Source organism: Ctenopharyngodon idella, chromosome 22 (assembly GCF_019924925.1).
Source record: "Ctenopharyngodon idella isolate HZGC_01 chromosome 22, HZGC01, whole genome shotgun sequence".
NCBI classification, from domain to species: domain Eukaryota; kingdom Metazoa; phylum Chordata; class Actinopteri; order Cypriniformes; family Xenocyprididae; genus Ctenopharyngodon; species Ctenopharyngodon idella.
In genome coordinates, this window is record NC_067241.1 from 2,272,380 (window position 1) to 2,297,500 (window position 25,121).

Here is a 25,121-nt window from a genome sequence, read left to right on the forward strand (position 1 = left end):
AACACTTACATTAATGGAAAAAAAAAAAGTGTGTTGTTAATCAAACCGTCATTTTTGCAGTGGGTCTACTGTTCTAAGTGGACGAGGCTTGTCATGCACCTACTATCAGGTACAAATGTAGCAGATGTCTTTTGTTTAGACTGCTGTTGGCCATTTTTCATCGTCTGACATTGTGAACATATGCAGACCACAGGAAGGAGACAAGTTTATGTTCTTCTGCTGATTCAAGACAACGGTCTGGCAAAATATCAGCTCCATGTAAACAAGGAATTTACAACACCTCCTTTCTTGGAAGTATCCATGCTTGGACAGTGTGTGAAACTTACCTGGAAAAACTGGAAAAAACTTAAATAACAAAGATGAGGTGTACTGAAGCCAGAGCATTCCTTTAACACCCCCAGAAATGTACAATTCTGTGTTCCATGGAAAGAATCCAGCTTCAAATTCCACAAAAACTGTCAAGACAGCATCAGATATTACACTGGAAGAGAGGATGGCTTGTATGAACCCATTTACATTTCCCTTTAGGTCATTGAGCAAAGAGAAATGATAGACTGAAAAGGTCACCATTGACCATTCATTCCCTGCATCTCATACATATTCCCAATGAACTCCAGCGACTAACAATTATCTGTGCCATTAATAGCAGATACTGTGAATTACATCTGTTTTAAACATTTGCAATTAAAATAAAGACTTCCTCTAGCTGGTCTCACTGACATACCATTTACGCTAAAACTAATAAAATGTTGTACAATACTAGAATATTGCATAATATTTCATATTCCAGACTGAAACTACTTTTAAAATGTTTAATATTATTTTCATAATAGCTGTATAAACCTAAAAATTCCTCAAACACAATACTGACTTCAATCAAACTCTTTTCCAAAACTAGGGTTAGCTTGAAAATGGCAATCAATGGCATTTCCTGCCAAAATGTTGGTGTCTAAAATTATGATTTATTTCCATTTTTTGTGTCTTATAGCATGCAAGAAAGACAGTACATCCAGGCCACTTGGGTGAGCTCTTACCTCGTCCCATTCTGAAGTGAACGAAGGTGATTTTTCAAGCCTTCTCTTGGCAGTGCTGCAGTTGGACACCGACTCACTTCGCCCACCCAACCCCGTCTCTTCCTCACCGGGTGGGGACACCAGCAGATCAGAGTCGGACTTTGAAAGGCTACGTGCTAGCTTGAGATCTCCCGGTGGAGGCATCCTTCTCATCAACGGAGGATCGCGGGCCGGTGAGTTGCGTTTTGGCGAATCTCGTGGCTCTTTGTGGACTGTGGCATAGATAGCCTTGGGGTCAGTGTCCTGAAGAATGGTTTCCATGGTGACTGCCGATTTGGGATGGGGAAGGGGGGCTGAGCTCGCAGATGTCGAAGTGTTGGAAGCCTCACCGGACTTCACTCCAGAGGACGGCAGTCTGAATGCTTCCTCCCGACAGTCGACCACCGGCGAGGAACCGTGAAGCAGACCAGTGAACTGCTCAGGAACGGCAGCGCTTGTAGAGCTCTCTGTCAGAGAACGGAGGAGAGAGAGAGTGAGAGAGTTACAGACAGATTGTGGAGCAATATCTAGTCCAGATAACATGAAACCACCCACTCTACTACTGTCTAGTCCCTGAAACAGATCTGTTACTGTTTTCTGACTGGAAAAAGGGAGAAAGAAATGCAGAAAGAAATGCAGAAGGGCAGAAAGAAATGCAGAAAGGCAGAACGAAATGCAGAAAGAAAGAAATGCAGAAAGAAAGAAATGCAGAAAGAAATGCAGAAAAGCAGAAAGAAATGCAGAAAAAGAAAAAGAAAAAGAAAAAGAAAGAAAGAAAGAAAGAAAGAAAGAAAGAAAGAAAGAAAAGTTGGGCTCACCAATTCCAAAGTGTCCGAGTTATAGAATTCCTGGGCAGTCTATAAGCAGCTGACATTTCTCCATAGAGATCGGTTTGTGACTTGCTTGTTCTATTCCTTGTCTCTCTCTCTCTCTCTCTCTCTCTCTCTCTCTCTCTCTCGTACTGCTAACAAGCAGACAGCTTTATAAGGCTTGCTTCCAGAAAAGTTATGCCTCACTAAGGATTCCCTTCATTATGAGTGGCAAGCTTGAAACAGGATACCACAGAGATGACTGTGAAAGAAACACACTCGCTCTTTCTCACAACCACCACTTTGCCACACCGTTCTGCATTGGGTTCTTAAAAATTAAATCCCTGCTTTATGATTATGAAAAATCCTTCTCCCAGAGTAGCACACTTACAGATCTCTTCTTGCACTCTCTTTCTCTCTCTCTTTGGCCTGAAACATACTATAGGCAAGTACATGAACACTTCTTTGCTAGCTTGATTTCAAGCGAGAGACAGAGAGAGTTGCATTCTCAGCATCACCACATGGAGCACTATAGCATACGTTAGTGAAAATTGTCTTCTTCCATGGTCAGTTTTCTCTATTAGTTCAACTACTGTTATGCTGGAGAAAAAGTTTATACAGAAGAGTTGAATCTTGCCTACAGTACTTCCCTACTATATAGCAAGGGAAAACAGTACGTTAAATTAGTAGTATGTCTGAATTCATATATAAATAGTAGGGTAAGAGTACTCGGATGACCTACTACTCGAGCCAAGATTTTGAAGTGTACGATGCATACGATACGGTGCATACGATGGACAATTTACTATCCCATGAGGCCAAAGGAGAGGAGTTGTGAATGGCACTGAAGCGATGCAACTGATTCTCTAACCCTGTGTCCCAATGTGCATACTATCCATCCTAAATAGTATGTGAGATTACAATAAGTGTGTTCCACTTTGAAAGGCTACGCGCCTAGTATGTTGAAAGGAGTATGCCAAAAGTCCCTGGATGATCTACTATTTCCAGTAAATTTTCGAAGTGTGGATCCGTGCACACTATAACGGCTAATATTGCCCAAATCCCAATGCGCTTGGGAGAAGGATTTTGGTTCAGAACTACAAACACAAATAAAAAGTGTTTAAAAATCTACAAACATAGCATGTGTGCATGACCGATGGTTCAGAAGAGAGGTTTAGATAAACGTGACCAATAACAAAGGCTATAGAAAATAGAAAGACGGTTCACTCCTATTATTTATAAATGGGAGAAACTGCAACGTGCAGTATGGCGGAATACGTCCCACCGTCTAAGTAAAAGAGCCAATCGCTGGTTGATAAAGTCAATGTGTCTGCAGCTGCCATCAGAAGCTCCAGTCCCCATAGTAATCTTAGATTCGCGCTTAGGACCACACATGCGGTCTTGCCGGCTGGTCTTGCCTAAAAATTAAGCTTTTTTTAATGCTATTTGAGCATAAGAAACAACATTTATGGCACAGTTCATGTCAGATTTTGTTGCTTATTTGAAATATGTTATATAATTGTGAGTTCAGCAAGCAGTTTGAGATTTCAGGTTTCCCTCATTCAAATAGATATGACTTGGTCTTGGATACCCAAAATAGCTGCCCTGAGGCGTATGGCCGCCGAGTGAAGAGACTTTCCTTGAAAGGGACTTTGCTAATAATCAACACTTAACCTAAAAAAAACAAATTATTTAACGTTATCCGTGCTATATTTCATCTGCAACAACAATGTGGACTTTTATAAAGATCCTTTAGGCCATTAACTTTTAAATGCATCATTATGCAAACACACAAGGAGAGTTCTCCACATGAAAGACCCATGGCTGGCAGATCAACATGCTACTTCTTTTCTCTCCAATACTGTAGGAAATTAAATTAAATAAAAATGTGAAGGATTTTAACTGTGACAAGATGACTGACAGGCCAATTTACAGTGATAGGATGCATGTAACTATGCGACAGAGCATCCGTTAAAAGCCGCTATTTAATGATGAGATAGTATGTTCCAAAGCGTGTCTGCTCTTTTGCTACACACTCAAAAGTGTTTACTTTTTCTTCTTAAAAAAAACAACAACAAAAAAAACAAAAAAAAAACAAACAAACATAATTTTAGGGCATAGTACAAGTAGGCGAATCGGGATGCAGCATGAGTCACAAATCAATGACAACATGGCGGATGTAGTACGTACAGATTTCATTCATACTACACACATCCTATATAATTTTTTTTTTTAAAGGTCGCAAAGTTCTTCATCAAATATAGTAGCTACTCAAGACTGTATGCCATTTTAGATGCAGCTAGACAGACATTTCAGGGAAACTCTGTCACCCCCACAACAAAATGTAAGTATGGCAATGTGCAATTGCAATTTGTTGGCCAACATTCACAAATGTGTTTATACTATTGTACAGATTACGTTTCTGGCCTAAACAGAACACTGCAAACACACACACACAAACAGACCATGAGATAAATCCAACCCCAGGTTCCAGATATGACCCAGGCGGCTGGGCAAACAGCCACCATACCAGAGAGATATCCTGGTGTTGCATGTGGTGTTTGGTGACGAGAAAACAAAGTCAGCCATGTCAGAGCCTAAGGTCAGAAACATTCTGTATGCAAGTACACAAATATACTGCAAGCACTTGGTCACATTGTACAATTGAACATGAATCCCGCAATACTGCGGCAGTAACAAACCTCAAGGGGGTGACACCAGTGTAACCAGTCTTACCACTCCAAGTGGGATTCAAACCAGCATTAAATGGCATGGGAAGCAGGCACACTAGTGTCAGTCGCAAGTGCACCGCTTGTGAGCAGGGAAATGAGGTTTAATTACACAGCTCTTACTAGCTTGCCTATGTTACGCAAAGCCCTTAAACCTTATTTCCACCCAGGTCACGGCACCAATTTAACTAGTCCTACTCACACCAAGCGGGATTCGAAACAGGGTCAACCAACATGGGAGGCAGACGGTCAAACAACTACTCTAAAGAGCACAGCCTCTAGTGAAGGAGTAAACAACCCAGCTCCTGGAGTGCTACCATCCTGCAGAGTTCAATTCCAACCATAAACAGACAGTTCTAAAGCACCTATTTAAGGTACTCAGGATTACTTAAAAACAACAGCCAACTGGATTGGCTACCCCTGCTCTAGTGTCAACTGCTAGTGTGCCTCTTGCAGGCAGGGAAATGAGGTTTACTTGTACAGCTCTTACTAGTTGGTCTATGTTACACAACACCCCTAAACCTTATTTCCATCCCAGTCATGGCACCTTTGTAACCGGTCCTACTCACACTGCTCCGAGTGGGATTCGAACCAGGGTCACCCAGCATGGAAGGCAGATGGTCTAACAAGGACTCTAAAGAGCACAGCCTCTAGTGAAGGAGTAAACAACCCTGCTTCTGGAGGGCTACCATCCTGTAGAATTTAACTCCAACCATAATCAGACAGTTCTGAACCACATAATTAAGGTACTCAGGATTACTTGAAAAAAACAACAGCCAATTGGGTTGGCTACCCTTGCTCTAGTGTCAACCGCTAGTGTGCCTCTTAAAGCCAGGGGACTGAGGTTTACCTGCACAGCTCTTACTAGCTGGCCTCCAATTACACTAGATACTGTATAAACATGTCGACAGTTAAACCAAAATTCCTGTTCAAGGCAAGTCATTTCATAGTGTGGACATCTTTGGAATGCACTATTTTCAGTTATACAAATACAGCTCCTGTCAAACGGAATGGGAAATTATTGAAATTTTAAACATTTTGCCCAACTCTCAAAGTACCCTCATAAGGTAAAACTGACCGTAGAATGACAGTTTATGCTAATGCCAGCTTTAGTGCAGTTGATAAGGCACGTGTTAATTATAAAATGTTAATACAATGCAACTATCCATATAATCATACATATTTTGTGCCAAAAAAGTAGGAATTGTTCCACATATCTTATGTTGTTGATAACAAAGACAGAATAATCAAACACAAATTAATCTGTCATGTGGTAGAAGCCAATAAATTAGGCAGAACTGATATGAACAAGTTCTATGATGTTCTCACATCCTCAAAATTTGTGCGCAAAACTAAGCAAAGTGAAAGAAAATATGACCAAGACTATATTTTTTTGGGTCACCCTTTGATATCCAGTGTAAAATTTGGATCTTGAATCTTGAAACCAGTTGAGTATTAGGGCTTTTTGGGTTTCTAAGTGGCAATGTGAGTTTCTGTTAAAGTTAAATCATCTCAGATTTAATGTTTGGTTTACGATAAACTACAACATAGCAACTCTCTCCTGAGAGCTTAATATTTTAAGCTATCCAAGGAACTGTGACTGAATAAACCGCCCACTTTGTGAGGGACTGACATGTGTGCTGGAGGGACATACAGATATACTAGGCCAGAACCATGAGTCCAATCACTTTCTCATGTAACACACCCAAACACACACACACACACACACAGAGATCAGGCCTTCAATCAGTGTTTGCATTTATGAGCCGAAGCCCAACATGTGACGTCATATTAAATCAATAAGACCCTCTGGAGAAGATGAAGTCAGTGCTGTTCTCCATCCAAACCCAAGGCTTTAGCGTTAACACTACACATTGACAGCATTTCTCCATGTTTACTCAAACAACATGTCCGTTTCCAGTAACTACATGCATACACTGGCTAAATCATCCAATGTTCAATGAAATAAAAGCATTGTGGACATGTTCCAAGCCAAAGAACAACATAGCTCTGTTTCTCTGCCTCGCAATCTGCTGTCTACATAACATTTGAAGGTGCGGTCACATTAACGCAAATTCTGTGAAACTTCACGAGCAAAAATATGAAGCACTGCTCACACAGAAGTCACTTTTAAACCAAGCAGCTTTGTGTTGGTCGCATGACAAACTTTATGAGTGTTGAGAAATTTTTCGCCCTCACAGGAAATTGCACAAAGTATGGATTCCTATTGAAATGACTGGAAAAGTTTCACAAAATTTCACCTAGCAACACATGTACACAGCATACTAACTGAAATGAAACTGATCTGAAACCCTTTAAATACACACCACACAAAAAGCGGTCCCATGTGAATCACACAAGGCTAACACTTAGACAATTCAACAGAGTTTCAAGTTAGCATGTTGCCAACAATGCCATACTGTAAAGCCCCGTTCACACTACAAGCGACACGCAGTGACAAAGCGACATGATTCCATTCATTTTAATGGAAAGCTGGTGATTTCCGGTGACACGAGCAGGGCCGGATTATCCATAGACGGGATTGGGTGAGTTCCCTGGGGCACCAGCCAATAGGGGGGCACTAAGTGATTAAGATAATGACTGACTGTGGTAGGACTGACTTCTAAAAAAAAAAAAAAAGTGAGTTTGTATATATATTATTTAGCTGGAAAGATACGGATACAAAATGAACAGTTAATGATACAATTTATACAGAGAGAATATAAGATATATGCATATATAGAATTGCGATTGGGGAGATTGGGTTTGAGCCCCTGCCCCTTTGATTGCGAAAGTGAAAGTGCCCTTTGCGGTCGCATCACGGTGCCCCCCAGCGTTCCCATTTCTCCTCCCCCGGAACGCGATTTCGCCCCTGCCCTCATGGAGGTCTGTGCATGCCACTGGAGGACACTAGGTTTATTCTTGCCTATTTTTTGGGAAAATCTTATTAAAACCAAAATTATAGGCCTTTGTAGTGTCCCATGCACTGACAACCATATAAACATTCATAGTGCTATCTAGGTAGTCTGGTGGCTGACGATTCTGTAATTTCAGTCAAATGCAGGCAATTTTCACTGTGTATGAAACATACAATACGCTTCAAATGATTACACATATATGTAAATGTTCATGTGCAATTTTTTACCTAGGAAGCATGTATTTACGATAATTCCGATAGCACGTGAAGGCAGCATTAACGATTTTGCGAAGTCTAGAAAAAAGATTTTCTGCTTAGGTAAGGCTTAGGTATCGCTGTTGTCGATTTGAAATTTGTGCAACGGTTTTCTCTTTTAGATGGTTGCTTAGAGAAAAGTAAAGTTCAGTGTGTGTGTTTTGCTGCTGTGCGCATCTGTGGTGCTGAATTCAGCTGTTAATATGGTTGCTTGCAACAGTCTTTCTTGGGCTGGCTTATTTGTTTTTGTTTTTAACATATGGTCATGTTGCACTAGCATATAAACTGTATGAGATGGTTTGTATTTATTTGTGAAATATTTATTTATATTTGTAAAACACAATACATTTGTTACTCCTCTGCGTTCTCGCTCAAACAGGCCTTTGTATTTGCACATTGCTTTCTGTTTGTTTGTGAGTCGAGTTTTCCCTTTGCAAAGCAGATTGAGTTTGTTTGCAAAATGCTGGATTTGTTCACTCCATGACTTTGAGATATAATGTTTAACTTTATGCAAATGAAGAGTGACTTTTGGGACTGACAACCAATAGGAGTGAAGTGAATGGAACGCATGTGATCCGTTTTGTGAGCACAGATAGACTGGCATTTGCCCTTTTGCTGCATATAAATAGCTGCTATGGAAAAGAGCACTCACTGTTTCTCGTTCATCTTTAATATTAAGTATTTTATGTACTGATTCCATTTGTTTTTTTGACTTTTCCTTCCAAAATGTTTGCTCGTAGCAGCAAGAAAACTGATTTATTGTCTACAACATGGAGTAACATCCGTGAATGTCATTCACAAACCTTACTAAGCAACCAGTAGTGGGAATGCCCACTAGCAACCTCACCGCCAGCCACTGGCGACATGCAGTGATGAAGTCGCTGGTAGTACGAATGTATCTTAACATATTTAAAAATGAATAGCACAGATATTTAAGATAATATAAGCTATTTTAATGATAACAAAATTGAACCAGCCTAAGCTGACTTACTGGCCTTTGTTGTTCTCCTATCTTGGTCAGACTGCCCTGGAAGATCATCTTAAACCAATGAAGATCAGATTTGGCTGGTTCAAGCAGTTTTTATAGAACTTTTTTTTTTATTATTTTTTTTTTATCATAATTGGTATTGAATGAAACAAGTATATCTATATCATTTATCATAATTTTCCTGTTGTAAAACAATCTTAAACATGCCTGGGTTTAGAGGGGCTTGAAGACTAGTAGGACGACTGGCTAAACCAGCTAGGCCTGCCTAAACCAGCTTTGGCAGGTTTAAGCACACCTATGATACCTTGATGAAGTCATGTGACAACAATATAGCACATTAACTATGCTCACTATTTCATTTGTTATTATTTTTTTTTTTTTTTTAGAAGGCTATACAGAGTGTATACAGAGTTGCACTGAGCAAGCTGTATGCTAGTTTTTCTATTTCGAACACAGCCACGCACACTTGAGCAGTGCTGACATCTGATGAGCTGAAGTAATGTCACCCCTTAGAATGTTCTAGTGTAACAGGGCTGAGTTCATCGTCAGCTGTTGCATCTCCTCAGCTAAGTGCTAAGAGCTTTCGAGGTGTGTGCCAACAGCAAGAAGCGTTTATTAAAAGAGGGAAGGGACGTCTAAAACACACAACATGATTTAGCACTTAGGATGAAGCTTTCATCTCCAAAGGAGTAAGGTCAGAACCTCCTTCAAGTCGTCAATACATCAACGCATCACTCCCGCTGTGAGACCCAGACATGAGAAATATGACAAGCTTACGCCCTGTTATTTGGTTGTGTTCTAGTGTGTGTCTACAGACTGATTTCCTGCAGCGTAATTGACAGGTGCTGAGCGCAGTACGGCTGTGGAGGTGGCAGCTGAGGTCTATGAAGCTTGGCGAGAGACAGGAAGGGCAAGGAGACAAGGAGAGACGTTCTGCTGTTTGTTTTGAAACATGAGGAGATTGTGAGGCTTTAATAGAACTTCCACTGACATTTATCACACATACCAGTCTTATGAAAATGCAACCATATTAAAACAAGAACTTTATACCATGTCACAATATAATGGCTTTATATATCTGCTCTTACTGTAAGTTTCACCTTTAGAGTGAACTAAGCTGTAATGGCATTTATCTTAGACTCTGGGCCAATAATGCTAACTAGAGTCGTGTTACACTGAGTAAACATTGTTTTAAGTTAGGCAAGGATTTCTGAGCGACGACTTTAGGAGGATCAGAGAGGGTCTAATGCATTGGACAAATGCACAAGGACATAACAAATATGTCCACTTTTGTGTTACCATCCTGCCAATATTCTTGTTCCAAAACTGTTGACAATTGGAGATATTTTGGAATAGTTAACCCAAAAATGAAAATTTAGGCTAAACTTTTATGGCAATTTTTAAGTTGGAGCTTGATGACGTCACTACTTTCCCCTTCTATGGAAAGGTACAGCATGAACATTCTTCAAAATTTCCGCTTTTGTGTTCCACAGTAAAAAAAATAAATAAATAAAAAATACAGCATACGAGATTGGAACGTACAAATTATTGTTTAAAATCAGTTCGAGTGAATGCAAACTTTCTAAGGAGAACTCAAAAGTTTTGTAAAACAATGCAAAATATTTCATTTTTTCTTCATCACCATGTCCCTTTAGGGGCTCTGTAGGAATGACATAAGGGTGAGTGAATAATATAAAAAATTATATTTTCTTTAAATACAGCCCCAAAGTACAAATCTCAGACAGAAGGAAAGCATTTAAAAAAATAAAGAACATGTAGTCTTAATTTGTTTCATACATATTTGGTTGCTAAATCGTAGTTGTCACTTAACCTGTTATATTGTTATTCAAACATGGCAACAACATTGTAAAGACCAGCTCTTAGTCTTACAGTGTCATTAGGAAGTGAGCATTCACATATGCACACACTTACCTCCAGACGTCTGGCCTGTGCTAAAAGGAGGTGCAGGCGGCTGCAGTGTGTTTGTGTTGGACCCTGGAGGTCGTAGGTCAATGTGTGCGGTGGTCTTTCGCTGCAACAATAACACCGACATTCACAAATTAAGGAACGTCTAGCATTTATCAGATGTGCAATCACATGTACACACACACACACAAAAAAAAACAGATGCTGCATACAGATAATTAACAGTCTACTTCACACTAGACAGTGTTCGGACAGCGTGACAGATGTGGGGATGCAAAAAAAGTGATGAAAAAAGTAAAAGAACAACAAAGCTCTGTTCCAAAAACTTAGAGCTTTCTATGCAGGCAGCATTTTAAGGCATCATGGGTAACTCCTGACCTGAAGCCTGTTCCAAACTAGAACTCAATTATGCTGCCTCCTAATATACTTTGTTTTAGCCAGATTCTAAGGCCGCACAGCATGTACAGTATCTTTTACAAAGGAGGAAATTCAAGAAATACAAGATGGCGAACAAGAGAAATGTTGATTATAAATAAGCATATTTCATTCAATACTAAAATCAAACTAAAATGGTATTATTTCACCAAATATTTGTGTGTGCTGTATAGTAAGGTGACCATATGTGCCATTTTCCCATTACGCGTCCTGTCCAGGATTGCCTAAAATGGCTTGAGCCCTTGCCTCTTTAATCGTGAAAGTGGTCATATCGATGTGCCCCCGGAATGCGATTTAGGAACGTGATTTCTACACGGAGGTCTGTGCAAGCCACTGTTCTTATTAACAGTCTTCATTCAATGCATTAAAATGTTGTCGTATTTGCGACGCTTTGACCATTCTCTGTAGATCCAGCCTTCTCGCAAGCCACGATTGGTCGATTATGTATAATGCACGCTATTGGTCAAATTATTTTTCAGTCATTACCTTCCGCAAATATGAAAACAAAACCAAAAGTGGGACATTTTATGCAACTTAGAAATCCTGGACAGGACGCGTCCTGGGAAAATGGCACATATGGTCACCCTACTGTATAGTTTTATGTTTTAGTGTATCAAGCTATTAGCTTAGCGACATGCTAACATTAAACTCTACTGGAATGCATTGTGAGTCGAGACTCTTGTGAGAAGCATTATGTGTTAATGCCTGAAGTGTTTTAAATCACTCACTTATAAGATGTAATAGCAGTTGGGATGTTGCCTATGTAGGAAGTAGGCAGTGAGGTTTTGGTACAGAGTTCAAGCCTAATAATAAATATTCTCACCTGAGGTAGGACACTGTTGGAAGACTTGGCTGAGATATTCACATCTGGAAATAAAAATATCAAGTTATGTTAATAGAAAGCTACAACAATAAAATACAACAAAAGACAGCAAAATAAGGCCACATCTTGTAAATTTGGGATATATTGATTTACTTCACTTTTAAGACATTCGCTATGCTTTAGGAACGGTGTTGTTTTAGCATTAGTAGCTTATTTTCAGTTTTCATTTTAATTCGAGTTTAAGTTTTAGTAATTTTGTTATGCGCATTTGTCATTTTTATTCCTTTTTTTAATATTTCTATTTGGCCTTAACATTTTTGAACACAGATGTGAAAATGCACTGAACTTAAATGGCTGTAATTCATGAATACTTTCGAATACAGATTGGTCTTTTTTTAAAGGAGATGCTCAGCAGATTTTTACGGAGAAAAAGAGTGAAACCACTTTATAAAAAAAAAAAAAAAAAAAATAAATAATAATAATAAAAGTTTAAGTTTACTGTAAAGCAAATTTACTGTACTAAACATATATATATATATATAGACTGTCGATTTAAAGTGTTAACTTAATTAGTTACGGGAAAAAATAACACATTTAACCCACCCACCCCAGACCTTCATAGTTCACCTTACATTTCATACAGTTGATTGGTGACGAACATGATGCAAGGCAACAACTCACTGCATGATGGAGCCTATAGAATCTAGAGCAATATCCCGCGAGTGCTGTTTTTGTCCCAAATAGCACGAGTGCAAATGTGATATTTTATACAATAGTTCAATAATTAAAAAGTTAATATTGTGATATAATTTAGACACAATATTGTCTGTTTTTGCTCATTATCTATAAAGCCAGAGCAGAACTGCACAGCGGTGTTTCGTTTCTGAATGAATCCGCGGTTTGACCAAATCGATCAGGTGACCCAATGATTCAGTGGCCCATTCATAAAGAGAGCCATTTACTTCATTCCTGAATGAATCAGCTGTTTGAACGAATCAAATGAATGAATAACTCAATGGGCCCTATTTTAACAATCTAAGCGCGTGGAACAGGTGCACTTAGGGCATGTCTGAATCCATTTTGCTAGGTTAATTACAGACAAAATTGTCGGCGCACCAGGCAAAAGGTCCAAAAGGGTAGTATCTAGTCTCTTAATGAGTAATGGGTGTGTTTTGGGCGTAACGTGCAATAAACCAATCAGAGTCTCATCTCCCATTCCTTTTAAAAGCCAGTTGCGCTTGCACCATGGCGGATTCCCTATTTACAAGGCGGATGAGTCAATTTAAATACATGTGTGTATTGCCACGATTGGTCAAATAATTAGCCAATTTCATTCATCATTACTGCAAATAGGTAATTCTGATACATGCAATGACTATTCATTATGGGATGTAGGCATTTATATCTTTATGTACACAATAATAATCTTTTACATTGCATCATTTTGTGTTTAATATTTGGCATGTTTGTGTGCTGCTGCACGTCCCTGTGTGTAACAAGCAGATTGTATGCGCGTTGTGCACCCGGCTATAGCTGCATATTACTAACGCCCTTTAAATAAAAAATAAAAAAATAAAAAATCCTGTGCCATTGACTTTAGACCAGGTTTTTGTTGGTCAATGGAGCAGTCGTTTTCAGTTGCCTCAAAATAGCAACGCACTAACAATGCGCCTGCACACACCTCGTTTTCAGACCAGACCATGGGCTATTTAAACAACGTGGGTGCTGGACGTGAAAAGGATAACTGCATCGGGCTGAAACTAGCAAAAAAACACTGGCAGTTTTATTTTCTTATTTAGAGTGTCATTTAATTAAAAAATAATTTCATATTTTCATATTAATAAAAACCAATTAAAAGGTGTAGTTCACCCAAAAATAAAGATGTTGTCAACATTTACTCACCCTCATGGTCACTGAAGCCTAAAAGTTTGTGTGTAATATAATTATATGTTGAATCAAATAAAATATTTTTTTTCTAAATCTATTTTTTGTAATGTCTATTTAATGCTTTTTTTTTCTTCATTTAACACAATAATGACTTTAAACGATCTTTTGGGGGTAATTTCTCAGCCAAATTTGATGTGCGATTCATTTGTGATTAATTAGATTAATTCATCGACGCATAGTGTAATTCGTGTAACAAATAAAATGTACATAATTGATGCAGTTTAAAGCTACAGATCCTTTCAATTCACATAGAATTGAGAACATTTCTGTTGCTAATAAACATAATAAAATAACCTAACATAAGCTTCTTATACTTTGTGAGCTACTGGAGACCCAGAATGAGACATACTGTACTGCTAAAAGCCATCAGCATTAACACTGTCAGACAAAGGTTTCTGTTAATTTTGAAAGAAATATTTTCTTCTTTTTTAAATTTGTGTTAAAATATTACAAACCCGGTTCCAAAAAAGTTGGGACACTGTACAAATTATGAATAAAAAAGGAATGCAATAATTTACAAATCTCATAAACTTATATTTTATTCACAACAGAATATAGATAACATATCAAATGTAGAAAGTGAGACATTTTGAAATGTCATGCCAAATATTGGCTCATTTTGGATTTCATGAGAGCCACACATTCCAAAAAAGTAGGGACAGGTAGCAATAAGAGGCCGGAAAAGTTAAATGTACATATTAGGAACAGCTGGAGGACCAATTGCAACTTATTAGGTCAATTGGCAACATGATTGGGTATAAAAAGAGCCTCTCAGAGTGGCAGTGTCTCTCAGAAGTCAAGATGGGCAGAGGATCACCAATTCCCCCAATGCTGCAGCGAAGAATAGTGGAGCAATATCAGAAAGGAGTTTCTCAGAGAAAAATTGCAAAGAGTTTGAAGTTATCATCATCTACAGTGCATAATATCATCCAAAGATTCAGAGAATCTGGAACAATCTCTGTGCGTAAGGGTCAAGGCCGGAAAACCATACTGGATGCCCGTGATCTTCGGGCCCTTAGATGGCACTGCATCACATACAGAAATGCTACTGTAATGGAAATCACAACATGGGCTCAGGAATACTTCCAGAAAACATTGTCGGTGAACACAATCCACCGTGCCATTCGCCGTTGCCGGCTAAAACTCTATAGGTCAAAAAAGAAGCCATATCTAAACATGATCCAGAAGCGCAGGCGTTTTCTCTGGGCCAAGGCTCATTTAAAATGGACTGTGGCAAAGTGGAAAACTGTTCTGTGGTCAGACGAATCAAAATTTGAAGTTCTTTTTGGAAAACTGGGACGCAATTACAACATCATGGCTGCGTAGAAGAAGGATCCGGGTACTGAAATGGCCAGCCTGCAGTCCAGATCTTTCACCCACAGAAAACATTTGGCGCATCATAAAGAGGAAGATGCGACAAAGAAGACCTAAGACAGTTGAGCAACTAGAAGCCTGTATTAGACAAGAATGGGACAACATTCCTATTCCTAAACTTGAGCAACCTGTCTCCTCAGTCCCCAGACGTTTGCAGACTGTTATAAAAAGAAGAGGAGATGCCACAAAGTGGTAAACATGGCCTTGTCCCAACTTTTTTGAGATGTGTTGATGCCATGAAACTTAAAATCAACTTATTTTTCCCATAAAATGATACATTTTCTCAGTTTAAACATTTGATATGTCATCTATGTTGTATTCTGAATAAAATATTGAAATTTGAAACTTCCACATCATTGCATTCCTTTTTTATTCACAATTTGTACAGTGTCCCAACTTTTTTTGAATCAGGTTTGTAAAACATCAACTGAACAAAATGATATTATATCTTATTTACCTAAGAACATTGGTTATATATGTTTAATATTAAAAAGAGGATAGAGAATTAAGGAATTTAGGAGCTGGATTATTCATAATAGTGTGAAAACATGTATTTTATCACTTAGCTCCTTTACTAGCACCGTTATTACATAATTGAAGTATACAATGTTGTTGGATGGATAAAATTAAACAGTGTTCTTTAGTGCATCTGACAGAGAAGACACAAATAAAGTTATGAAGTGAACAAATGTTACTTTAAAAAAAAAAAAAAAACATTTTCATAAAAACCTGTTCTCTAACATGGTCATGGCCAAGATCCATTTCTATCCATTTTCTTACTAAATAATAAAAACTAACATCTAAAATATGTTTTGTCCCTTATCTCAAGAATTCGTGAAATATGCAAGAGTGTCCGTACCTGTCTTGTTTTGTGTGTTGTTGGGGATTTTGGTCTGCGCTGTGACTAACAGTTCATATGTGTGGTCTTCCTCTTCCAGGGGCTTGATGCATTCATTCACACTGCTGTTGGTGTGAACTGCCTGCAGAGAAAGAGAGAAAGAGAGAGAGAGAGAAAGAGAGAGGAGAGAGAGAGAGAGAGAGAGAGAGAGAGAGAGAGAGAGAGAGAGAGAGAGAGAGAGAGAGAGAGAGAGAGAGAGACTCAGTTCATGCAGAAAACACTGACATAAAAAGAAATCGCTTATTTCACAGTCCGTATCGCTTTATGAGCAGCAGCACTTTGAAAATGATGACCTTTCTAATAACAATGAGCAACAGAGTCAAGTCTGAATGGCTGACATTTATATGACACAGTCCAGTGAGTGATCATTTTGCTGACACTGCATGGATGTATCAAAACAAGCTTTGGAAAGTCTGGCCTACTACTTCAGTTCAGAGTGTTTCAAAAAACTGAGTGAAGTTTTGAATCTCTGTATCCTGCTATAGTCTATAGCGCATAGAGACAGAGCTGGAGTGTGTTAGTATTGGTCATGGGCTCCTGAGTCTTTCAGACAGAAGGTTTGCTGTGTGTTGCAGAGATCCACAGCATTAATATTCATGAGGATGCTGTTTGATTTGGGTAGGCGTGCGAAAACAGCAGTCAGCGAGTGGAAAGACAGATTCAACAGCCTCTCCGCCGCAATGTTCATTGTTCTGCTCTACACCCTGTGCACTGCTGCAGAAATTAAATATAGATAATAAGGTACACTAACAAAAAAGATTCCATTTTTGAACATGTTATAGCACCTGGGTATATCAGGTAAATATCATGGCAATTATTCACTATATAGCAAAACACTACGTTTTTCTTTCAGTTTGTGGCAAATTGTTTTTTTGTGGACATATTCATACATTCATTTTAGAGTGCAACAGTTGGGTTTCATAAGTAAAACCCCATTCATTTTCTCCATAAGGAAAGTAATTTTGAATGATAACTTATAAATCTTTGAAGACACTTTTACTGTGAGCTATGAGGTTGTTAATACATTGTATTTGCTTCTGCTGAAGAAGTCAGCCCACATTCTTTCAGCTTATTTTTAAAACTAATCATGTTTAACAGTGGGATTCCTGGTGGAAAACTACATTACCCATGATGCTGTACAGAAAAGTACACCAATCAGAGAGTCGAAAAAAGCAACATGCTTTTTCCAAAAGAGCTCTTTAGCTCCACCCACTACCATGAAACACTGCAAATGATATTTTGCAATAAACTTAAAATATATTGTTTTTTATACATATTATCAACATTTGTATGAGTAGCTTAATATTTCTCACGTAATATTTATCGTTTTTAATTCAATCCCATGAAGCATTGCTTCATGGGATTGTAGTTCTTGTAACTTTGTCTTTTTGTTCAATTTTCAAAAACTTTTTGCTTCAAATCAAAGTTTGTCATGTTGTGATTCACCTCATAGCTTGGTTCATGGCTTATAATTCTTATAAACAAAGACTATTTTAAAATCCCTATGGGAAAAATGAATGAAAAAAAAAAAACTTCCGGAACCAGTGCCGCTGAAAAAGGGGGCAGGCACTGTTGCACTCTATTAATTAATTTTACCATGGTGAATAAGCACAGGAAATGGCTGCTTCACGACCAATTTGAAAGTTTTGTGCGTCTGTCACTAGAAGGCAAATTGCGACAATCGCATGTGAACAAGAGAAATGTTGATTATAAATAAACATATTTCATTACAATACCGGAAAATAATTCAATGTTTGTGTGTCCTGTGTATTACTAATATCAAACTCTACAGGAATGCATTGTGAGTCACAGTAATCATTCACTAAATAGCAAAATACCGTGGTATTACCACAATGATAACTCCACAGCACTTTTTTTTTTTTTATATGGGAAAATAAAACGAATAATAGATGAAGGTAAACAGAGAGGTGAACATTCCTTGTTCACAACTGAAGAAATCTTGTGACAAGTAAAAGTTAGTAGAGAAAAAAATTCAAATATATACTATTGAACGATGGAGGCGGCAGATATTAGAAACACCAGGGTCAATCAAATCTGCCACATGGAAACACTGGGCTGTTCTTCCAGAGGTATTTATTAAGGATTCCAGACTTTATTAGATTTAATTTGAAATGTGAACCTAATAATGGAACTTTACCTCAGAGCGGAGCTCCTCTTCCTGTGCAGGCTGATTCTGTGAAGGATATCGCTCTTTCTGTAAGAAGCATTCAACTCATTTAAAACCAAACAGGTTGAAACTTCTTAGTCTTTTTTTTTTTTTAAGAAAGACTGGAAGAAATTTAAGTTCAAAGAGAACACCATGATGGACCTGTAATTCAAAGTCTCCATCTAGTGGAGGAAAATGTACTACACCAAATCTTTAGGCTACTGAAAATAGTCATTGAAAAGAATACTAAAGCATACTAAAGCAAGAATACTAAAGCAACTGACCAGTAAAACTGTTTGAACTGTATCACATTGCATCATCATGTCATTTGTTGCTTTTATAAAAAGGCAAATACAATTTGATAAAATATACTAAAGTTCAATAAATAATTAAATGCATAATTAAATATTAATTTATTAATAACCATAATTCTTCTGCCAAGTAATATAATTCATTAACTGGATGTTTAAGGTTGCCAAGAAATGTATTATCTTTTCATTAATATAGAATGCATTTTCATTTATTAGTATTTAACAAAGACTTTGGGACGAGGCTCATCCAATCAGATTCTAAAGTCAAAACTATTATTTTATAAATATAATTACATTTCCTCATTTGCAAGCATATTTCTTACATATAAAATTGAGAGCACTATTTTAAATATACAGTATGAAAATGAAATATTTGTACCCTGTGTGTTTAATTGGTTTGTTTCAACCAACAAAGATTTTGAAGACAGAAATATTCGTATATCATATACTAACCTTCCCGGCTTCACTGTCTGGCCGTCCAGAGTCTCTGTCCGATGATTTTCCGCTGGCCAGGCTGTCGAGTGAGTGACACGAGGAGGCCTCAAACAGCGCTTCATACGGACTCTCTTCCACAGGGGTCGGAGACAAACAGGATATGAGCTCACTGACCTGCTGCTCCATTTCTCCTGTGAAAACACAAATATATGCATTACAACATCTGTAGAACATCTGACATAAGGATACCATGAGCACCAGCATCGTTTGTATTTGGAAGGGGGGGAGAGAGAGGAATCAGGATATGTCACTGGCAGGACTCAACCTGCGGCGCCTCCAACATGGTATTCATTTTAATCTCATACCCAGATGATACAAATGACCAAATATAAGGAAATGTACAAAGCAAAATATAAAACAAGTCTATGTTCAGAATGGAATAAGGGTATAATAAAATTAATAAATAAATAAATAAATAAGAACACAATATGCACCGATAAAACATTTCAAATAGTATTGGTGCGTTCACGCCCTGTCATAAATCACTAGACGACTAGCTGGGATGTCTTAGACTGTTCATGCCCTCGAAATAGAAACTATGCGAAAAATTAACACCAAAATAAAGGCCCTGTTTCCACCTGGTATCAAAGGGTTAGTTCACCCAAAAATGAAAATTATCCCATGATTTCCTCACCCACAAGCCACAAGTGTGTATGATCTTCTTTCAGAAGAACACAATCAGAGATATATTGAAAAATATCCTGGCTCTTCCAAGCTTTATAATGGCAGTGAATGGGAAGCATGATTTTAAAGCAAAAAAAAAGTGCAGCGATCCATCGTAAAAGTACTCCACACAGCTCCAGGGGGTTAATAAATGCTTTCTCAAGCAAAGCAAAAAAAAAAAAATCCATATTTAAAACTTTATAACTATAATAACTAGCTTCCGGCAGGCGGGCGTATGCATCGTTTTGCGATGGAAGAGTAACCTCTGACCTGACGCATTACGTATTGACAAACGCGGAAGCGCCGGGGAGAGAGCAAAACAAATCACCGGTCACGAATTAGAAGTCTAAAACGAGAAATTTAAAGACAAATGTATGGGTTGGTAAATGTATGGGATCATTCAGATCTTTCGATCTAATGGTCAAAATAAGCTCACACAATTTACATATGAACGTGATCAGAGATGACGGAAAAACACAGAGCATCAGTTTTCGTTTCTGCTCTGACAGCCGCAAGACCAAACCGAATGTTGTGGGTGTGTGTTAGAAATCAGGAATGAAGAGAGAACATTGTGCTTGGTATGTTTTTCATCTTCAAACCAAACTTGGGTCTTCAAGCTCTGGCTAAAGCGCGTCCCATAATGTTTACACGTTAGGTCAGTAGGCGCTCTTTAGTGGCTCTTTGAACATTCGAACACATGAGAGTTTACGCTACGAAAGCAATCTGCTCGAATGCGTTTTCAACTATCTCTGGATGAGCTCGAAAGTGGACTAGCTCAAAACGTTTTAGACCCTGTTAACACCTGTATTTAGCATCGCCCACTTGTGATCCAATCGTCCAAAACGCATCTTAATACCAGGTGTAAACAGGGCCTAAATGAAAGTGTACAAATGTTTCACCCAAAAAACCTTGAAGCACATGATATTTTCGAGTGGTTCTATGACCTTTTCTCTTGGGACTCAGGCTCTCTTGAGGTGGAGGCACTGGTGGAGGAGGGAGGCTCGTGTCTGATGGACGGCCGCTCATATGAGCTACAGAGAGACAAGACAAGCGTGAAAATGATGACCAGAGGAGAAAACGACTCAGTGATGTGTGTGATATTTGCTTCAGACGTACCTTGTATGAGGGCGGCGATCTGTCGGCTCTTTTGAGAGGGCATGTCTCTAACAGTGTCCAGCGCTGTTAGATTCTTACTGTCCACGATATTTACATCAATACCTGAGGAACATTCACACAGATCATCCTGGTTACAAATCCGGTAGTCAAAGGACTGGTAATTTGTGAATTTGTGTTGATTTTTACCTGCGTTGAGTAGTTTTTGTACTACTTCTGTCTTTCCGAATAGAGCTGCTTCATGAAGGGCACTGCCTTTCTCTGTCTGTTAACAAACACAATGTTTAAGACACTTAAACAACACAAAGTTGTGAAGGTTGAAAGTTCTTGTATGTGTTTCAGGTCAGTTGACGGCAATATAACCGAGTCCGATGTGGCATATCAGAACCCAGTGGAGACCACACATAGACCAGACAAACTCATTTTCACACTGCACCGGCTTTCTCAGCATGTTATCAGATAAACCAGACTGTGTCAATGTGCTCTGAGGACACACTGAGTGAGAGACAGATGGCAGGTTGTTACTGTTAAGCATGTGAGCAGGTTTCTCAGGTAGGGAAAGGTGTGTTCTGGCAAGGTGCTAAAGAGCAGTTACCTCAGATCACACTGAGAAACTGAGTGAGAACGGTGAGATAAAACCACCTGTCATGACTGTTGAAAGCCCAGCCAACACACACCTGCACTGATATACGCTTGGACTCTTTCAAGTCAACATGAAACAGCATTTTCATTAAATGACTTCTATAATTTGACATACGCTGCCATTCAAAAGAACAGGGTCACTATTTTTTTTTAAGGAAATTAATACTTTTATTCAACAGGGATGCATTAAATTGATCAAAAATGACAGTAAAGACTTTTATATTGTTACAAAAGATTTCTATACCAAATAATTGCTGTTCTTTTGAACTTTCTATTCATCAAAGTATCCTGAAAAATAAAAAAATAAAAAAAATAAAAATCACAAAAATATTGTAGAACTGTTTTCAAATCAGCATATAGAGTACCTCAGGGATGACGTGTTTTTTTTGTAGGCAAAACCCGGAAGCGAGTTAGCATTTTAGGACTTCCGGTTCCATCGCCCCGAAGTCAATGGGTTTTTTGAATAGGTTTTTGCTAAATCGCCTGAAATAAGGTCTGTGGTTAACAAAGCCTCTAAATATTTTCACGTTTTGATCTATGACAAAACACACCAGTTATAACCCGCTTGTGATTTTTTAAACCTTTATTGTGTCTTAAAAACGGCGGTTGCTAACAAATTGCTAAAAGGGACCACTTCCTTTGGTGGGGACTTTAGACGTCATCATGACAAACAGGACATTTGGACAGCATTTCTCATGAAAAAGTGGATAAGTATTCATACACAGCACAGATCATAATCAGCGAGCATGTTTTTAAATAAAGTTGTTTTCTAAATAAAGTCTGAGGAAGCTTGGTGGTGGTGACGTTGATCCACGACCATGGTGTGCTGTAGTCCGTTTATAGCCTACTGCTAGCTTTTTATATCTGACGACTTTATTTAATCTTCAAAATGTATAAATGTTGTGTTAACTTGTAAAGATTATCTTGATAGACAAAACGTGTAAGTGTCATAACCCTTTGTTAAACACAGCTTATTTTGTGCGATTTTCCAAAAGTCTATGGGAAAAATGCATTGGCTTTCGATCGAGGGAACCCGTGCGCCGCTAACTTCCGGGCTGGCCTACAAAAACACGTCATCCCTGAGGTACTCTATTAGAATGATTTCTGAAGGATCATGTGACACTGAAGACTGGAGCAATGATGCTGAAAATTCAGCTTTGATCACAGGAATAAATTACATTTTTACTGTTATTTTGATCAAATAAATGCAGCCATGGTGAGCATAAGCATAAACATTTTAAAAAAATCTTATTGACCCTAAACTTTTGAGGGTAGTTTATTTTTAAGATAATCTGGAAAAAAATATGAAATGAGGTATAATATGAGATAATGCAGAAGTATCGAGCAAGTACGGTTGCGCTTCCATTTACCATATGTGATGTGGTCAATGTTTATATACAGGGCCAAGCAGCAAATGCGAGTAAAAATCAGTGTTGGCGAGTATATGAAACTGTCAATCGGCAGATGACCTGTAACATTTTTATGAATTTTCACAATGCAATGTTGTGAGAACATGAACATGAACGACGCTCAGGACAGTTGACGGTCAGTGCTGCATCATCACTAAAGTTTTAGCCTTTCCACTGTAAATATTCAAGCTCCAGAACACGCAAAAGGAAATTTGATACTCACACGCAATGTGGGAAGTTCAACATTCGAAACATCCAAAGCGTGCCCTGAAACCCGCGTCTCAGACAGCACGCAAATACTAAGTTGAGCTCTCTTTCATGCCTTCCTGTGCTTGAACCGACAAATTCACACATAATTATGTCAAAAAACACCTCGGAGAGCATCCTAAACATAGTCGGTTATGTCTTCAGTTCATTTCACTCTTAAAGTGACAACATCCTAATAATCCTTCTGCTGTCTGTGATCACCGGCAAGTCAGCGACCATTGGCAGGTGTGGAAAAAAGTTAGTTTTAGGCCCTGTATATATGTGAATAAAAGCCCAAATTAAATTGACCATGTCTCTTCAGAAGACTTGGATTAAACTGCTCGGATTTATTTTACAATGTCTTTATAAATGTTTTGAAGCATCAGAGTCTTACGGTAAAGTCTTAAGAGTAAAGTCTTACGGGTTTGGGATGACATGAATGTGAGTGACAGAATTTTCATTTTTGGCTAAACTAACTCTTCAATGCTTGTTGCTTTATCATGCCATTCCTGCTTAGGTCAGAACGTGATATTCGGAATAGACGTCCTCACCTGGTAGTTGATATCCACGCCGGCGGCCAGCAGAACCTCCACCACGGGCAGGTGTCCGTTGCGGGAGGCCAGGTGGAGAGGGGTGTGTTTCTTGGTGTTGGAGCTGAGCAGGTTGGGATGAGCGCTGAGCAGAAGTTTGACAACCTCCAGCCTGCCGTAGAGCGCCGCCAGGTCGAGCGGTGTCTCAAACTTGTTGTTGCGCATGGTGGGGTCGGTTAACTCCTCCAGCAGCAGCTGCACCACCTGCGTGTGTCCGTACTGAGCCGCACAGTGCAACGGCGTCTCGTTGTCGTTGTTCTGCGGAGAATAGGATGAAGAGAGGGGAAGGAGATGTTGATAGACAGATAGGGCTGATTACTTCAGTGCTTGGGAAATAATTTACAAGCGGCAAATTTCAACAATGAAATCCAGGAAGTCGTAGCCTTTGCTGAAGACTCCAGTAGGTGGTAAAGCTATGTGACTCTTTGACATAGCTTTAAGGAGCTAATAAAGCCAGCTTTTAGGTTCAAAAACAAGATCATTCAAAACAAAGTAGAATTGTGGTAGATTCATAACTTTTTAGACAAAACACAGCAGCCAAACATCTGAATGAATTTATGTAAATTACACAACAGTCTTACACCCTTATTTAACCAATGATTTTATGGAGAAAGACAGACAGAGCAGAGGAGGACATGCAAGCTTGACCGCATGCAGACAACACATCTCACACACATCTTATAGAAATAAAAAACATTTGATTCAGTTGGATAATGGTCACTTCAATCCCATCCAGCTCATCCAACACAAGCGGCAGAGTCGTACGTAGTGCAGCAAGAATCAGAGTTCACTGATCACGTGACGAGATGACTGACAAGACCATGCTGGAGGATTCGTTGCACAACAGAGCCTAAGTGTCTGACAATTGTCTGATCTTACAGAATGCGTGCTCAGCACTGCCGCTACCTATTCACAGAGTACGTGCGATCGCGAAAGTGAAAGAAAAATGCAAGCGCGCATTCTAACGCAATTTCAATACCCAACATTTTGAAAGCGGCTCACTAATACGTGCAAATATCTCCCAATATGAAGGTTATCTTAGGATGGGCTATGCAGTTGTAACCATCTCTCAGCTTTATCATGCTTGAAGAAACATTTTAATACTGTATATTTTAATATAATGACATTGTAACATTTTAATATAATGAGTAGGGAAGAGTGGGGTAAGATGAGCCATTTTTTACTTATGTGGTCCTCTAGATTAGGGAGAATGAGGCAGAAGTACAATGAAAGTATTTCAAGTAATTTCAGGATGTTTCCTATCATTTTAAATTATTAGAATACATCTATGACAAAGGGTTCAAAAAAATATGGCTTCTTAAAAAATAAAAA

The 25,121-nt window shown here is 38.6% G+C and overlaps 1 protein-coding gene across 1 annotated transcript in view; it reads right to left on the reverse strand.

The window, feature by feature from the left end:
* Positions 1 to 347: 347 nt before the first annotated feature.
* The window catches only part of LOC127504439 (ankyrin repeat and SAM domain-containing protein 1A), an 81,163-nt gene continuing 56,389 nt past the window's right edge, over positions 348 to 25,121 (reverse strand). The window contains exons 5-15 of the mRNA XM_051878992.1: positions 23,751 to 24,047; positions 21,092 to 21,167; positions 20,906 to 21,007; positions 20,734 to 20,820; positions 19,085 to 19,257; positions 18,312 to 18,368; positions 16,115 to 16,235; positions 11,935 to 11,978; positions 10,683 to 10,782; positions 1,035 to 1,519; positions 348 to 481 (exon numbers count right to left, since the gene is read on the reverse strand). Of these exons, the coding sequence (XP_051734952.1) occupies positions 470 to 481; positions 1,035 to 1,519; positions 10,683 to 10,782; positions 11,935 to 11,978; positions 16,115 to 16,235; positions 18,312 to 18,368; positions 19,085 to 19,257; positions 20,734 to 20,820; positions 20,906 to 21,007; positions 21,092 to 21,167; positions 23,751 to 24,047 (1,554 nt within the window). The 3' untranslated portion in view covers positions 348 to 469. The remainder of the gene's footprint in view (positions 482 to 1,034; positions 1,520 to 10,682; positions 10,783 to 11,934; positions 11,979 to 16,114; positions 16,236 to 18,311; positions 18,369 to 19,084; positions 19,258 to 20,733; positions 20,821 to 20,905; positions 21,008 to 21,091; positions 21,168 to 23,750; positions 24,048 to 25,121) is intronic.